The 17600-nt window shown below is 45.5% G+C and overlaps 2 protein-coding genes across 3 annotated transcripts in view; one reads left to right on the top strand and one right to left on the bottom strand.

The window, feature by feature from the left end:
- Positions 1-8864, bottom strand: part of LYAR (Ly1 antibody reactive) — a 46252-nt gene extending 37388 nt beyond the window's left edge. Inside the window, exons 1-2 of one of the 2 annotated variants that reach the window (XM_073610201.1) lie at positions 8742-8864; positions 946-1093 (exon numbers count right to left, since the gene is read on the bottom strand). In XM_073610201.1, the coding sequence (XP_073466302.1) occupies positions 946-1067 (122 nt within the window). In that variant the 5' untranslated portion in view covers positions 1068-1093; positions 8742-8864. Of the gene's footprint in view, positions 1-945; positions 1097-8741 lie in introns of both variants that reach the window. The other variant, XM_073610193.1, reaches the window with a different exon arrangement.
- Positions 8809-17600, top strand: part of ZBTB49 (zinc finger and BTB domain containing 49) — a 91934-nt gene continuing 83142 nt past the window's right edge. The window contains exon 1 of the mRNA XM_073610181.1: positions 8809-8906. The gene's annotated coding sequence lies outside the window, so the exon portion shown is untranslated. The remainder of the gene's footprint in view (positions 8907-17600) is intronic.

Here is a 17600-nt window from a genome sequence, read left to right on the forward strand (position 1 = left end):
ACTCCTCCTACAAGCTTTAACCAGACACTGATAGAAGGCAAAAAAGACTACTATATACTACTGATGAGAAAAGGTATTTAGCAATTTATATTTACTAAAATAATAGCATTTCCATGTTCTGTGTACTGTGGGAGAACAGATATAGTGAATGCAGGGTCCTGGGTTTAGTAATACTTTAATTACTGTAATTACTTTAATGCAGAGGTTTAAAGCTAACTAAAAGCAAAACGTTTTTCTTCGTTTTTGATACAGTGGAGAAGGACAAGAACACTTGTCAGGTTTTTATTGCGGCTTGTGCCCCTATTGGGGAGATTCGCCTTCTCTATTTGTCATGTTTACTGTCCTCATTGAAAGAAAAAAAAAAAAAGAATTTTGAGTTGCCCTCAGAACAGTAATAGAAGGGGATATCTTCCAATGGGGACACTAGTTCTTGTGACAACCAGGGGTTTTGTCACTTTGGAGGGATTTCCTCTCACTTCCTATTTTGACTATGGGACAGGAAGTGAGGGGAACTCTCCTCAATTAGACACAGATGGAAAAAAAATTAATAAAAAAAACACCCAAACAAAAGTAAATATTTCCTTCCTTAGTTCTACTTTAATTCAACTTGCAAAGGCAACTTTTATTAATAGAAATAGGAGCTGTATTTGCTGAATGTGATTTTTGTTCCAAATCATTGATAGAAGGATAAGGAGCTCAACCACAACCCAGAACATGCAAAATCAACTCCGCAATTACAGTTCTTTTTCATCAAAGTGAAGTTTTCCTTTAAGAAGTATAGGGTAAGGGGCCTAGTTTCATCCACAGTAACATGCACAAGTCCTCCATTATGATACAAAAAACTACATAAAAAACACATGACTTTTGACTTTTAAACCACTAAATGTCTAAGAAAAGAAGATTCAGTGATATCAATGTGAAACTTATATTCAACTATACACTTACAAGAAGTCCTTCCCGCAGTCAATACATGAGAGGCATCGACAATTCCTGCACACCGCCCTGTGCTTCTCCACTTGTCCTTTCTTCAGGGACTCTCCACAAGCATTGCAGGTGAAAAATACCATGGTGACTGCGGCAGGCACAGCGGATCCTACTGCCCGAAAACAAACAGAGAAACATTATTCAGAGTGGACAATACCCATAATGTTTTACTGCTATTTCAATTCAAAATCATTGCAGCATGGGGGAAAGGGGGTGCTGAAGGTCAGTGCTGGGTAGAACTACAATGTAATGGCTGTTAATACCTGAGTAGCAAAAAGGCCATTCCCGACTGACTACAGACTAAAAGGATTATTTAGAAATGTCCTTATAGCAATTGGTAAATCGAAAAAAATAGAGGTTGTAAACCTAAAATGTAATATGTATGGCCAGATTAATAGGAGGACATAGTTGTGCTTCAAAGCATACTGTATGTGCTGTAGTACTTACCCCTCTACAAAGTACCTGTTGATCCTGCCAGCGAAGTCCACCTAACGCAACTTCCTGTGATGGTGTGGCAACAATGCTGCACTGCTGAATTCAGAGCAGAGTTGTCACTCTTATAGCTAGCACTACAGTGAGATATGATGCTGCTGCAGGGGGCGTGGCTATCAGCATCGTCAGTGCAGATTAACAGTTCTGTAGCTGGTCAATTAGCACCTGGCCACGCCTAGTCCTGCCCACTGCTTTCTGGATTGGCTGTGCTGCCTCTGTTCCTGAAACTCTCCCACTGTGTGGGAGGGAGAGCGTGTGAGACACACATTCAGTTTTACCGCCAGAAAATCGGCAGTGACATCACTGTCAGAGGCTGCATGTAGCTAACAATTTTCAAGGAAAAAAAAAAAAAAAGTAGCAGCCACAAGTGGGACACGTCATTACAGGTACCCCATTGTATCTTATTGGCACCTAGCTATTGCTCCCAATAAAGTTGCTTTGACATCGTTAGTAGCTTTTGGTTTTACGTTCTAGCACGCACCAACATATTGTCATCGGTATCTGTGCAGAACGAGCAACTGGGAGCAGCTCCTAAGCTGACCATAGAGGAATTGAAATGTGGCTGGTTCAGGAGGAACCAGACGAAATTTGATTCATCTATGGGCAGACTGGTTGTACTGAAGTCGATTGAGACCAGCCTGTCTGTCTATATCTGCCAGCAGTGATCATTGTATTCTGATGGCAGGGAAACCACCCACTGGAATACAATAGAGCAGCGGGAGGGTTTACCCCATCAACACACTGACTGTGTTGATGGGAAAACTGAGTGATTTTCCTTTCTTTCAACCCATGGTTGAAGGAAATCTACGGCCCGCCTTAGAGCTCTTTCTCATGGGGCGGATCAGTGATGATCCGCCCTGTGAATATCCGCTTGGTCAGCGGGGATCACTCCGCCGATCCCCGCTGAGCAGGAAGATGACAGGTGCATCGCTGCACACTGTGCAGCGACGGACCTGTCAGAGCGCCGCTCTCCCCTATGGGGGGATCGGATGATGACGACGGACCGTAGTGTCCGTCGTCACTTGATCCGATAACGGATGGAAAAGTAGGTTTTTCCTCCGTTACACTTTTTCGGAACGGAGTGGGTCGGATGTCAGCGGACATGTCACCGCTGACATCCGATGCTCCATAGAGATTCATGTATGTCCGTTTTGCATCCGAAAACGGAAGGATGAAAAACGGACATACGGATCGTTAGTGTGAAAGAGGCCTTAGTCTAGGATCACACTAGTGCTGCTGCCTAAATATGCGTCTTTCAGTGCATTTTTGTAGCCTGTTTATAATGTGTTTTTTCATGCGATTTCCTACTTCCTGCATTTTTGTTTTTGCCAATGACTGACATCATTGTTGCTAGGATGATGAGAGTGGATTTTAAGTAAAAAATTAAAAAAATATATGTACATGCATTTTTTCATGCAAACCCACTGAAGTCTGCAGGGACAAAAAACACAGAAAGAAGAACATATAAGGTATCAAGGTATCAAACATCGCACCAAACCATGTTGCATTGGTGTGAACAGGCATCATAGAGAATAGTGTGATTTCCACTGTTGTGAATTGTAGCATGGCAGCAGAAGTGCCGGGGAGCAGTGCTGAGCTCAGGTGTTTGATCATGATGAGTCTGACCTGCCTGGGCTATCCTGCCGGGAAGCTGTCAAAGCCAACAAAGGGCGGTGGAGGCATTCCCTGCCCTGCAGCCACACATATCATGTCCCTTTCCACCACCTAGGATTAGCTGTTGGCTTGAACAGCCTCATGGTGGGATAGCTCAGGCAGATTCGGGGATGCTCTGTGCAAAACCATTACACAGAGCAGATAAGAATGGCATCACATTAAAGTATAATTGAAGGCAAACCTTTTTCTTCTTCGTCTTGGACAGAGTAGAGCGGGATTAGAACCCCTGTCAGGTTTAATTCCTGTCCGAGTCCCTCTTAGGCCCCTTTCACACAGACGGATCCGTTTTCAGACATCTGCTTGCTCAACAGGGATCGATCCATTGATTCCCGCTAAGCCGGCGGATGACAAGTCTGTCCGTGCACACTGTGCAGAAACTGACCTGTCAAATCTCTGCTCTCCTCTGGGGGGGGTTGGATGAAAACCGACCGTCTGTCCGTTTTCAACCGATCTGATCCGCCAGACGGATGGAAAATAGGGTTTCCATTTGTCTGGATTTAGCGGAGCGGATCGAATCAGGGCGGATCGGATGTCAGCAGACACGTCACCGCTGACATCCGTCGCTCCATAGAGATGTATGGAGCATTCGTTAAGGTCCGATCTGAACGGTCCACCCGTGTGAAAGGGGCATTAGAGAGATTGACCTTCTCACACTAAAGCATGCCTGGGCCCAGATTTCACCACACATAGAAATTAATTTGAGTTGAGTTATGACAAGACCACCCAGAAAATAGACAAGGCAGAACAGCAAAACAAAAAAAACATTAAAGTATTAATTCAAGAGACTAGACTGTCCCCTAAGGATACTTTCACACTGAGCCGCTTTACAGGCGCTAAAGCACTAAAAATAGCATCTGCAAAGCGCCTCTCCTCTCACTCCAGTGTGAAAGCCCGAGTGCTTTCACACTGGAGCAGTGCGCTTGCGGAACGTTAAAAAACATCCTGCAAGCAGCATCTTTGCAGCACTTTAGGAGCAGTGTATGCACCACTCCTAAAGCACCCCTGCCCATTGAAATCAATGGGCAGCGCCGCAGAACCGCCTGCAAAGCACCACTGGAGCGTCGCTTTTAACCCTTTTTCGGCCACTAGCGGGGGTTAAAAGCTCCCCGGTAGCGGCCGAAAAGCTTTGCTAAAAACGACAGTACAGCCAACGCTCCAGTGTGAAAGTGCCCTAAGGGTTGGTTCACACCACAAAAACACTCTCCAGATCCGTTCCAATTGCATTTCTACTTGCGCGTTTTTAAACGCATTTTCGATGGGTTTCCGGATGCAGCATGTTCTACTTTTTTTTCTGGAACTGACAGCACTGGTGTGAAACATGCCATTGGAAACCTACTTTCCATGCATTTTTGATGCAGAAAAATAAAAAACGCAATGGACTGCATGTTGTGTGAACTGACCCTAAGACTCTAGGGTGGTCCTGTCAAGTAGGACCGATGAGATGAGAAAGTAAAAAAACTGACTTTATTTTAGCAAGTTTACCTAGGACTAGAGAATTAACTATATCTTTAGATTTAGTGAACAAAATGTAATGTCAGTCCTTACCACTTGACCATAGACTGCAACGATGGAGGGGCCCCTCATAAATGAAAGACTTAAGCTCTAGTTTGTCTGAGGTGAAGGGCAGAAACGTCCGCCTGAGGCGACCGGCGGATAATACAGACCTTGCCATATGTCTGGCAGCTTTGCCCACAAGGGGGTGAAGACACCCTATTTAGGGTGGTAGGCCACAATGATGAACAGAAGGTACCCACAAACTCTAAGCTCCAGGTTGGCACATCCAGGTTGGGGGTGGAGCAGTGTGTCCATCAATCCCGAAAAAGTGCCTCTCATCCACCTCCCCTCTGCAGGGTCTCCTCCCCACGATTCACCACCAGCCAATAAGGTGAGGTGACATGAACAGTTCAGAGGTTGAGCTAACAGTCTTACTGAGACTAAGGCCCCATTCACACCTATGCGAATTAGATGCGGCTTACCCAGCATCCAATTCGCAAGACATTTTAAAATGCATTCATTTGAATGCAACTGGTTCACATATGTGCGTTGCATTCGCACTGCGCATTGCCCAAAAAATGTGTGCGTTTTCTGGGCATTGCGGTGCCAATTACAAGCACATTATCTTCTATGAGAACACATCTGATTTGCTGGTACATTCCGAATTCTCTCCTTCTCCTCACTGAACCGCAGCTACAACGGAGAGGAACCACTGAACAGCTGTTTTTTCTCTTCGCAGAGAAAATGGAGCTGGAATTCGCACCGCACTTGTGTGAACCCAGCCTAAAGCCTCGTACACACGATACAAAAATCAGAAGGGGATTGCTGTTTGACAGGCTTTTGTCCAAAGTTCTTACCGTTAGTACGCTCCTTTCAACAATTGTTTTCCAATTTTCGGCCAACGAATGTTGGATGACAGGCTAGTAAATTTTTGTCAAACTGTCCCTTAAAGGGGTTGTAAAGGTAAAAAACTTTTGACAATACCGCCGCCCCCAGCCCCCCCGTTTTACTTACCTGACACATCGAAACTCAGCCGCTCGCTCCCGTCATCTCTATTGCAGCTCAGCCTGGTCGCCGATTGGCTACAGTGGATGGATTGAAAGCAGCGCAGTCATTGGCTCGCGCTGCTGTCAATCACATCCGATGACGCTGCACGCCGGGGGGGCGGGGCCGAGTGATACAGTGAGCGGCTATAGCTGCCGGCTGTATCACGGGAGCGCGCCCGCAATAACTAACCACCATGCGAGGGAGCTCGCATTAAGGTGGTTAGTTCTTGCGGGGAGGAGTTGAAACAGCCGCCGAGGGACCCCAGAAGAGCAGGTTCGGGGCCACTCTGTGCAGAACGAGCTGCACAGTGAAGGTATGACATGTTTGTTATTTAAAAAAAAAAAAAAAAATTTACCTTTACAACCCCTTTAAGGCTCCACCTCAGATTTTCGTATGGTCAGTACACAAATCCGTCACACAAAAGTCGAAAGTACAAACACGCATGCTCGGAATCAATGCTCACCAAACACGACATTAGCAGAAGGGGCCCAAAGGGTGGCGCTCAAGAGCTGAAATTCCTCGTAGTATGTCACTACATTTGTGTTTGTCAATTGACAATTTGCGTACCGTTAGTATGCAAGACAAGATCCTGGCACATGCCCTTTTGACAAAAAACAGAAGCTCAGGCGGCCAACAATCGTACTGTATTTTGAAACCCGTGAGACTGTTTGATGTTCTGTTAGCTGATAGGACAGGTTTGCTAATCTGACGGAACACTGCAATAAGCCTGAGACGCCCATCTTGGTACACCCCACACTTGGCCACGGTAGATTGTTTGCTAATCTGACAGAACGGCTTGTCGCTGCTTTCAAAATTCAACATCAAAACAGTCTCACGGTTTTCAAAATACTGTATTTAAGCATATATGCTCACTTTATTTCTAAAATGAGGCTGAAATTTAAGACTTGGCTGGGTGTAACAAGATGTCCGCTGCTGCCTTCTGACTGCATTCTATGCATTGAGGTGAAAAACCTCCTGTAATGCTGCAGCCCCCCTGAGCCCCCGTTTTACTTACCTGTACCCCCTCTATCACGTCCTGGGGACGAGCACACCAGCAAAAGAAAGTGTCATGGGTCCTGATTGGATGGATTGATCGCAGCCCAGCCATTGGCTCCCACTGCTGTCAATCAAATCCAATGACCGGGGGGGGCGTGGGGCCGAGTCATACATTTGGCTTCTATGGACGCTGAATGATGGACTCGGGAGTGCGCCCGCAAGGTAACCCCCCCGGGAGAGCGCTTCTCCAAGGGGGTTATCTAATGCGGGGAGGAGCCGCCGAGGGACCCCAGAAGAGGATGTTCAGGGGCCACTCTGTGCAAAATGAGCTGCACAGTGGAGGTAAGTATGATATGTTTGTTATTAAAAAATAAAAATACAAGCTTTAGTGTCACTTTAAATACTATAGACAGATAAATAGAGAAACATTATATTACCAAAAGTATTGGGACACCTGCCTTTGCACGCACATGAACTTTAATGACATCCCAGTCTAATGCTGGCCATACACACAGAATTTTAGCCAAAACTGGTCGCTTTCGAAAAGATCATTCGACAATCCTGCCGTTAGTGGACCCAACTTTACCGATGGTTTTGATGGATCTAAAGCGTAACTTTTACCGTTTCAACTAAAGTATATTTGTGTATGTTATAATCGAAATGAAGAGAATATTCTGTTGTTTGATTTAGGTTTTGTTATCCTGAGATCATGAAAACGAGTTTGTTCTGTCAGTCAGTGGCCAATTCACTTTCGACCGACGAATAATTGTTCAGTCTGCAAACAACTGAAATTCTGTCAGTGTAAGGCCAGCATTAGGGGAGGTCAGGACTCTGTGCAGGCCAGTCGAGTACCTCCACCCCAAATTTGCTCATCTATGTCTTTATGGACCTTACTTTGTGCACTGGTGCGCAGTCATGTTGGAAGAAGAAGGGGCCATGTGCACAAATCAAGGTACATAAAGACATGGATGAGCAAGTTTGGGGTGGAGGAACTTGAATGGCCTGCACAGAGTCCTGACCTCAACCCGATAGAACACCTTTGGAATGAATTAGAGCGGAGACTGCGAGCCAGGCCTTCTCATCCAACATCAGTGCCCAACCTCACAAATGTGCTTCTGGAAGAATGGTCAAACATTCCCATAGACACCCTCCTAAACATTGTGGACGGCCTTCCCAGAGGATCTGAAGCTGTTATAACTGCAAAGGGTGGGCAAACACAATATTCAACCCTACAGACTAAGACTGGCATGTCATTAAAGTTCATCTGTCCCAATACTTTTGACAATATAGTGCATGCAGGTATTACATCTTTATTTATGGTATGGATATAGATAAGTAATGTAGAATACAAATTCCCAGTTATGACAGGGATTCAGACTCTCCGCCCACCACAAAAATGGCAGCTGAAGCCTCAGTCTCTAGCATGTGTAGGTGTGTGAGGAATTGCGGGGAGAGTTGGGATGGGGGGAGGAAGGAGCTCATTCTGTAGAGGGGAGATCTGCACTCACAGTTCAGCTCAAAGTAAAAAAGTTCCAAGTTTTGGGTTATCAGCAGAATAGTAATAGAGGGAAACTCTCACCATTGGGACACCACAGTGATTCCCTTACTTTGGAGGGATCTCCTCTCACTTCCTGTTTTGGCTACGGGACAGGAAGTAAAGGGAAATCTCCCTAATGGGACACAGATGGCAAAAATAAAATCTGACAAGGGTTATAACCCACTCTTACTATATCCAAAATGTATATAAAAACCCTGCCTTTAGTTCTACTTTGACAGAGGAGCATGCCTAATGTCTCCTGCCAGGAATCCTCCACATCATGAAAGGAGCCATCAGTCACTGAACAGAAACAAGCATGTGGCCAGTGAAGACAGAACTACTGATGTGCACACACGTTCCAGATCAGTGACTTCATAATGAAGCCTTTAGAAGAATACAATAACCAGGCAGGCAACATACACCGCCAGAGTCTAGCATTGCAAGCTTATAGATTATCTCACTGCAGGTTTCCTTCATACCTCACACCCCCATTACTCTCTCTGTACATCACACTCACCTCCTCACAACCACGTGTGCTCCCTCCAAGCCGGGCGCCGCGTGACGTCACTTCCCCTCCGACGGGTGGAACACCGGAGAGGCTTCACCAGAGGGGCGGAAATGACGACACGTGCGTCGCAGAATAAAGTGTTGTCACTAGATGACAGAAGGCGGAGATTAGTGGGTGAGAGGATAATGTCTTCCTTCTGTATTGTTGTATGTGTATATAAACTGTACTGTGGTGTCTGTGCCTTGTGAGAGGGTGGCTATTAATGGGGGACTCAGCTCAGGATCATAGAAGGGGGACTTTCTAGTGAGCTGCAGGTAAAGCTGTGCTAAGTCTTCTCTATGACTGCTCAGGAGGACTGGAGGGAGGAGAAGGGGGTGACCCCTGATTGTGAGCAGAGCTGAAGACTGGGTGTGCTGACCTTCCATAGTGACCAGGGGCTGCTGGAGGTTTCCTTTAACCCTTCGTTCACAGCTATGCGCTTTTTGGTGCATCTTGCAGAAACACACTGCAGTCCATTTAACATGGTTTCCTATGGGACACGTTCACATCTATGCTTTTTTTCAGCCGCTGCGTATTTGGAAAGGGTCAGGAACTTTTTTCCCGCAGCAGATTGCGTGTAATAGACTTCAATGGAGTCGCACCAGAAGCACAAGTGTTTTTGATGCTTTTTTTATATAGCTGGTTGCTAGGGAGCCGCTGTGTCTTTAACAACCGATGAGTCATCAGTGAGCGAGCCCCCCCCCCCTCCTCAACCATACCAGGCCGCATGCCCTCAACATGTGTGTGGGGGGGTGCTTTGGGGCAGCTCTGCCCCCCACCCGAAAGCACCTTATCCCCATGTTCTGCGGGTGGGGGCTTATCAGAATCTGGAAGCCCATTTTAGCAAGGGGGTCCCCAGTCGTCCCCCCCCCCCCCCCCATGTGAATAAGTATAGAGTATTGTACCCCTACTCATTCACCAAAAAAAGTGTCACTTAGAAATAAAAACACAAACACAGTTTTTGACTATTCCTTTATTAAGAATCCAAAAATTATGTCCCCCGACGTAGATCCATGGTCAATCACACCGCCCGCCGAACCCGACAAAGGAAAAAGCTCCGTACTCGTGGAAAGCCAACCGCTGACTGCCAGCTCCTCTGTCTAATGCCGCGTACACACGAGCGCAAGTTTTTCATCGTATATTCCGATCATGTGTAACCCCCAACCCCCACACCGCAAGGTTTAAATGTTTGATAAGTCTAGAGCAGGGTTTCTCCAGAGGGTTCCTTGAGTGATGAGCAATGATTTCCTCTGACACCATTGATCTTTCTAGCTATCTATAAGGGGGTAATTCTTCCCAATGACCACAAGTATAAGGAACATTCTTCCCACTGACTATCATCACTCTAATGTATCATGAGTTGTAGATATAGTAATTTTTATCCGAGGTTCCCTGAGACTGAAAAGTTATTTCTAGGGTTTCTCTATGTTGAAAAGGTTGAGAAAGGCTGGTCTAGGGGCTAGAGGAAAAGTCTATAATCCTTACATTTTGCCTCATTCCCATTGGCACTGGCGCTCTTCTTGTCTTCTCTCAAACTTCTCGGATTGTTTGAGGGCCCTCAGTGTCCTCATGTACAATGCAGTACTATTGATATTTGATAAGGTCAGCATGCAGCTACCTGCCGGAACGCCTTAAAGCAGTAGTAAACACATCCTGTGCTTTTTCCACCATATCAAGCTTTCCTACCCATTGAACTTGTTACTCTGTGTAAACCGCTTTCAACCTCATCCCTTTCTGTGTAATCTGTCCTTTTCTAATCAATGAAGTAATCGGCGCATGCGCAGTTAGTCCCATTTTTCTGGCAGGCTCTTCTTGCCGGAAAATTGGTGTTTGCATGCCGGGGCTATGTCATTTCTTTTGCCTGACGTCAGCTTCGAGATCCCGTGAGACTGTTTCCCATTCACGAGCTGAGCCTTAACCCAACTGCGAGCACCTGGCTTGATAAGTACCACATGCACGCGAGATTAGGGACCTGGAAAGGGAGTAAGGGCGGAAGTAAGAAAAGTATTGAACACGGGAAGACAGAAGTCAGCAGAGCGGCGGCTGCAAAGGAAAAAGAGCTTTATCAAATACAGTGTTTTTACAAGTGAGAAGTCTTCATATATTTTCCCTATGCGGTGTTTTAATTTAAAGTAACTTAATGAACTTTATTCTGTGTATTTTCAGGTAGAAGTATGAGAGTTTACTACCGCTTTAAAGGGGTTGTGAAGTCAGAAGGTTTTTTATTCTACTGCATTCAATGCATTAAAATAAATAGTAGGGTTGTCCCGATACCGAGCATTTGCCCAAGTACTTGTACTCGGGCAAATGCTCCGATGCTTCCCCCGATACCTGGACAGTCAGGGTGATCGGTGTGGAGGGGGAGTTACAAGCACCAATCACCCTGTATAGATTTCAATAAAGGCTGACAGCCGTTTCTCCGCTTCTCCCCCCCCCCACCCTTTCAGCTGCTATAGTGAAATCTACACAGCGGTGATCACTGCTTGTAACTGCCCCCAAAGCTGCACCGATCACCGCTGACTGTCCCCGTATCCTCCTCCAATCCCCTTCTGTTCTGCTGCTGTCCCCCTCAATGTCCCCCTCCGTGCTGCTGTCCCCCTCCCTTCTCCTCCATGTCCCCCTCCTCTCTGTCCCCCTCCGTTCTCCTCCGTGTCCCCCTCCATTCTCCTCCGCGTTCCCCTCCTTTCTGTCCCCCTCCATTCTCCTCTGTGTCCCCCTCCGTTCTGTCCCCCTCCGTTCTCCTCCTCTGCCCCCTCGATCTTTCAGGATGGACAGCAGAGATAGGAGCCAGTAAATCTGGCTCCTTTCCTTTTGCAAATGAACAGTCAGTGATAACTGACTCTGTCCATTCACATAACTGAAACATCGTAACCTGTGTTTACGATGCTTCAGCTTATGAATGGAGAGGAGCCTCTGTCTCCTCTCCATTCATTTTCAGTGCAGCTGAGGCTGCTGAGAAGGGGACTTGGAAACATATGTCCTCAGTCCCTTTCCCTGTCTCAAAGGGGAGATGTCAGGGGTCTGTTTAGACCCCTTATATCTTACCAAAGTCCCCCAACAGGGCTAATAATAATAATAAAGAAAAAGAATTGCAATAAATAATAAAAATAAATTAATTGTAAAAAATAAAATAAAAAACACACTGACACTGTCCACTCCCCCCCCCCCCTTTATTAAAAGAACGCATTGTAAAAAACACATAACAAAATAAATTGTAAAAAATAATTTAAAAAAATAATTGTAAAAAATAAAATTGTAAAAACAAAAACAAAAAACTACTGACACACGTGCCACTGTCACATGACATTAAAAAAAAAAGTATCGGTAATCGATATCGGCGAGTACTTGGAAAAAAGTATCGCTACTTGTACTCTGTCTTAAAAAAGTGGTATCGGGACAACCCTAATAAATAGCCTTCTGTGTGCAGCAGCCCCCCTAATAGTTACCTGAGCCCATCTCTGTCCAGCAATGTCCACCAGTGTCTCAGCCCTCCGAGATTCTCCCTCCTGATTGGCACCATAGGCTCCCGCTGCTGTCAATCAAAGTTGGTCAGCCAATCTGGAGAGAGAGGGGCGGGGCCGGGCAGTGGCTCTGTCTGAATGGACACAGGGAGCTGTGACTCAGCTCGGGTGCCCCCCATAGCAAGCTACTTGTTGTGGGGGAACTCGACAGGAGGGAGGGGCCAAGAGCACAGAAGAGGGACCCAAGAAGAGGGGGATTGGAGCTGCTCTGTGCAAATCCACTGCTCAGGGCAGGTAAGTATAACATGTTTGTTATTTTTTTAGAAAAAGAAACGAGACTTTACAATCACTTTAAAGCAGAGTTTCACCCAAAAGTGGAAGCTCCACTTATCTGACTCCTCCCCCCCTCCAGTGGCACATTTGGCACCTTTTGGGGGGAGCGGGTACCTGTTTTTGACAGGTACCTATCCCCACTTCCGCGAGATCGCGCTGCGGCGCGATCACTCAGAAGTTCGGCCCCCCTTCTCCTACCCCCACGGCTGGGCCATTCAAAAAGCACAGTAGGGAACTGCCTGTGAAGCTGCAAGACTTCACTGCCATGTTCCTTTACTACGAATGGTGGTGGCAGCACCCGAGAGACGATGGAAACGTCGGCTGGGGTGCTGACATCGCTGGATTCCAGGACAGGTAAGTGTCCTAATATTAAAAGTCAGCAGCTACAGTATGTGTAGCTGCTGACTTTAAATTTTTTGCTGGGGGGGCGGACCTCTTCTTTAAAGAAGAGGCTTCCATAAGCCAAGGCCTTTTGTGCCAAAACACGTTAGCTTTTGCACTGTTCTTACACCGTTCCTGTATGTAGCAATAAAGACTTTTTTTAATTTGGATTACTGGAGATGCCGGCTGCCTTCTTTTTTTGACGGCTTCCATAAACCAGTTGCAGGGATGGAAGGAGGATGACAGAGTGCGGGATGAGGTAAGTATTACACTTTGTTCCATAATCCATAGACTTACTGAACCTTTAAAGTGGATGTAAACCCAATGTCATCCTTTCTAAACTACTGCCATAGGGGTTATCTATAAGGATATACATGCCTCCTGCATGTATCTTTACCTGTCAAATGTCTCCCCTCTGTCTGTTATTAGGCTGGGTTCACACTATACTACACGACAGTAGTACGACTTTCATCCTACTTTGCTTTGCGACATCAGTCCTACATTGATCCTACATTGGTCCTACATCCATCCATCTTTCATGGACAGGATACTACTTTGATCTGACTTTTCAGATAGTACACTTGTCCTTTGACCAATCAAAACTAACACACAATGGGAGGGGCTACAGCAGGGGGCAGGAAATAACACAATGTCGGATGCCAAAGTCGGATGGTTAGGACAAGGATCCGACTTTGATCCTACTTCAGTGATAGTCAATGGGCTGAAGTAGGATCAAAATCGGACCAAAGTAGTACAGGGAGCATTTTTTAAAGTCGGACCAACTTGTGTCGGACCAGTTAGGATGGCTCCCAAAGGGAAACATTGATTTTCACACGTCATGCGACATGAGCTCCCAATGTCGGAGCGTTTGTCGGACCAGTGTGAACCAAGCCTCAGACCCGAAAAACTGCAAATTCTGTGGGTGAGTCTGTTGTCTGGAGCTCGGTGGGTGGAGTCATGATGTCAGTAGACTCCCCGCCCACCTCTACACTCCCCTTGTCAATATGCATTTTCCCCTGTGTATTTCTAACACTGAACTTCTGCTATGATCTCTAACATCCAGTGAAAAGACAGGAAAGTAACCACATGACTTCAGCATGCCAAATCATGCTGAGATGTGATACAGCCAATCCTTGCAGAGCTGCTAAAGAAAGGAGTGGGGGAGGGAATTAAAAAATAATGCATGTCTTAGGCTAGTGCACGAGATATGTAAATCACCTGTCACTCACAGCAAGGGGGAGGATTTGGCAAAGTTTTTCTCAGTTTGTCAAGAATTATCTCACTGAACAATAAAAGAGGATTGCTCAGAAATGGATTAACTCTGTGTGGCAAGACTGGGCTCAAATGATAGGAAATCTTATACTCTACAGTATGATCTAAAAAAATTTCGGGTTTACATCCACTTTAACCCTTGAAGTGTGTGGGGGAGTACTACCAGGATACAATGCACCACACACCACAATGCATGCGTGTCGCGTTGGTGTGTGTCTTACATGCATTGTATTTGGGGGGTTTTTTTGCCCTGTTTTTTTTTTTTACTTATCTCGCAGTGCGTTGCGTGTATGCACATTTGTACACATTTGCATTAATTTGAACACATTGCGTTGCCCTGCGCTGAAACAAAGTAGTGCACGTTGTACTTTTTTCAGCTCTGGGCAAATGCAATGCAACACGCTGCTGAGGACTTCATTCATAGGGAACCATTATTTTTTCATTGCCATGTGTTGGTAATGCGATCACAAATGCATCCCAGCACATCTGGCGTGAATGAACCCTCGATGAGCAAAATGTACCATGACCTAAAAGCATGCTGAGTTATATAGCACTGGAGAATCCAAAACTGAAATCAGAAGGTAACTAACTATAAAATCAAAGTAAGCTTAAAAAACCTAAAGGCTGGTACACATGTGCTGAATATTTAACCAGTGCGTAGAGCAGCCTGGCCGGCTTCTGTCAAACAAACATGGTGGAAACCCAGCAGCTGACCGGCATCCGATCAGCGTTGGCAGCCAGTTGCTGTCAGTGCTGATCAGTGTGTTCTGGCGGGGGGGACAATAGCTTAGCAGGGAGATCGCTGTAATAACATTGCATGATTAATACAACAAGCTCGCTGGGTTGAACGGAAAAAAACTATATGTATATATCAGCATAAGTCGGCATCAGACAGCCATGGACTGCCTTGTAAAAAGATTTTGAGCATTTTTCCAGGCTTTGTACAGTTGCATCTGGCAGTCTTGTGTTTTGCTTACAGCTTCCTGTGCTGCTACTACTGTAATGAGCTCCAGCCATGTCCATAGGATAAAGACAGGTAAAGTCTGCCTCAGGCTGTGTCATAGAATGTTGGGCAGCGAAAGGCATAGCCAATTAATTTGTTTTCGGCTTATGAACCCAGCCAGAACTCATTATAGGAGCAGCAGCAGCGCAGAAAGCCCTGCAATGGAATGCTAAATTTGCAAGAGAGACAGATTATTTATGGAATGTTTTTTAGGTTGCCCATGCTGATTTTTTGTAGTCATACAATTATAAGTGACTACCGTATATTATTATATGCCATATAATACTACAGTATACTAGGTATAGACAAAAACGTATTAAAGTGGCTAAAGAGCAGGCCTCCTAAAACTGAACTCCGGCCAGAGACTTTTGAGTATTTTTGTAAAGGTTATCTCTAATGCCGCGTACACACGGTCGGACTTTTCGTCTACAAAAGTCCAACGGACGCTGACGGACTAAAGCTGGCTGGTAATCCGATCGTGTGTGGGCTTCTCCGGACTTTCAACGGACTTTTTTAGCCTAAAATCCGACGGACTTTAGATTTGAAGCATGCTTCAAATCTTTACGTCGTAAGTACGACGGACCCCGAAGTCCGCTCGTCTGTATGCTAGTCCGACGGACAAAAAAACGACGCATGCTCATAAGCAAAAACTAAACGGAAGCACTCGGTCTAGTAAAACTAGTGTTCGTATTGTAGGTAGCACATTCATCACGCTGCAAAATCTGTGATCGTTGAATGCAGCGCATTTTATTTCTTCTTTACGAAGGCTCTAAAGAACGAAGGTGTTTTGCTGTTCATAATCAGAGTTCTCCCAAACTGATTTCTGGATTCTTTTTCTCTTTGATCTCATGAATGATATAGTATGCCTTTTTAAAACAATGTTTCCATACTAATAATACTTTTTCCCCCTTTTTTTTTTTTTTTTTTTTTTTTTTTTTTAGGTTTGTAAAGTTAACACAAAGAACCCATTCTTATTTTTTTTTTTTATAGTGTTTATTTTTTAGTTTTTAGATAAAGTTAACCCAAAGCACCGTTTTTGGTTACGTAATTTTTTTGATTTTCAAGACTTACCACTTGAACATTATTAACATTAGTAATGTATTTTTGGTGTGTTTTTTTTCTAACTCAATGAGATTGTTGTCCCTTGTTAATTTAACATTGTGTGTAAAATCAATGATTTCAAAGAAAACACATAAAGTCTTTTGCTAAACTCAAAAAATATCCATTTATTCATGGTCAAAATAAAATAAAGAGGAAGTCAACGCTGGAAAAAGTCGGTGTACCAGAAAATTGGGATCTTGAGGAGTCCATATAAGAGGGAGCACAATCTGGTCCAAGAATCCCAGAGATCAACAGCACCAGCAGATGATCTAGATGTCCCCAGACTGTGGTCCTACAACAGCCTGCGTCTTCTGTCAGACCAGACTGAACCCAGGTCATCATTTTCTTCTCTTCCCTGCAGCCTTTCCTCCACGCTGCCCTGCAGCCTTCCCTGTAGCCTTCTTTTGAGGCTGTGGCTCTGGTGTTTCAGTTGTGGCAGGAGGAGGAGGAGGAGGAGGAGGAGGGGGGGCTGCCTCATGTAGTTGGGTGTTTTGTGTTAGCGTGCCCTGCAGCCCCTTATGGATTGTTTCCCCAAATAGGCGCTCACAAATGAGGCGCTGCTCCCTATTCATCTGAAGAAGCCTGCTGGCTAAGTAGCAGCCATAGGATTCTTCCGCTTCGGGGGGGCTCCTTAAAAAACGGGTGGCCTCTTGCATGAGGCGCAGGGATGCGTCCTGTGTGACCATCCCCTTCCTGGCCCTTTTTTTGGGAAGGTGGAGGGGAGGCACTTGGGATTCGGTCAGGCTCCTACTGGGCCCAGCCACCTCACTTGGCCCAGCCACCTCACTTGGCCCAGCCACCTCACTGGGAGCAGCCACCTCACTGGGAGCAGCCACCTCCTGCCTGACACTGGGCCCAGCCTCCTCCAGGATGATGGTGAATCCGGCCTCCTCCAGGCTGTCCATGGGCCCGGTCTCCTCCTGCCTGCCACTTTCCCCACATTCCTCCTGGATGGACTCATCCTGTGTATAAAAAAAGGACAATAGTTTGAGTATATTTTTTGGGGTTCATCAATGACACACAGTTTGCTTCTCATGAATAGCAAATTCAATGTGAATACTTCTCTTTAATAAAAGAGTCTAATCAGACACCCTAATTATTTCAAGCAGGTGCCAAACATATTTAGCCACTACTGTCAATTGATATGTATACCCAATTTTGAGTGCCAAATTATTTTAGACAATTATAACATCCAGTTAACATCATTAATATTAGTACAGTAAATATTTGTTAAAATAATTTACCTGACTCCAGATGGTCATATCTGGTTCATCCAGG

Source organism: Aquarana catesbeiana, linkage group LG01 (genome assembly GCF_042186555.1).
Source record: "Aquarana catesbeiana isolate 2022-GZ linkage group LG01, ASM4218655v1, whole genome shotgun sequence".
NCBI classification, from domain to species: Eukaryota; Metazoa; Chordata; class Amphibia; order Anura; family Ranidae; genus Aquarana; species Aquarana catesbeiana.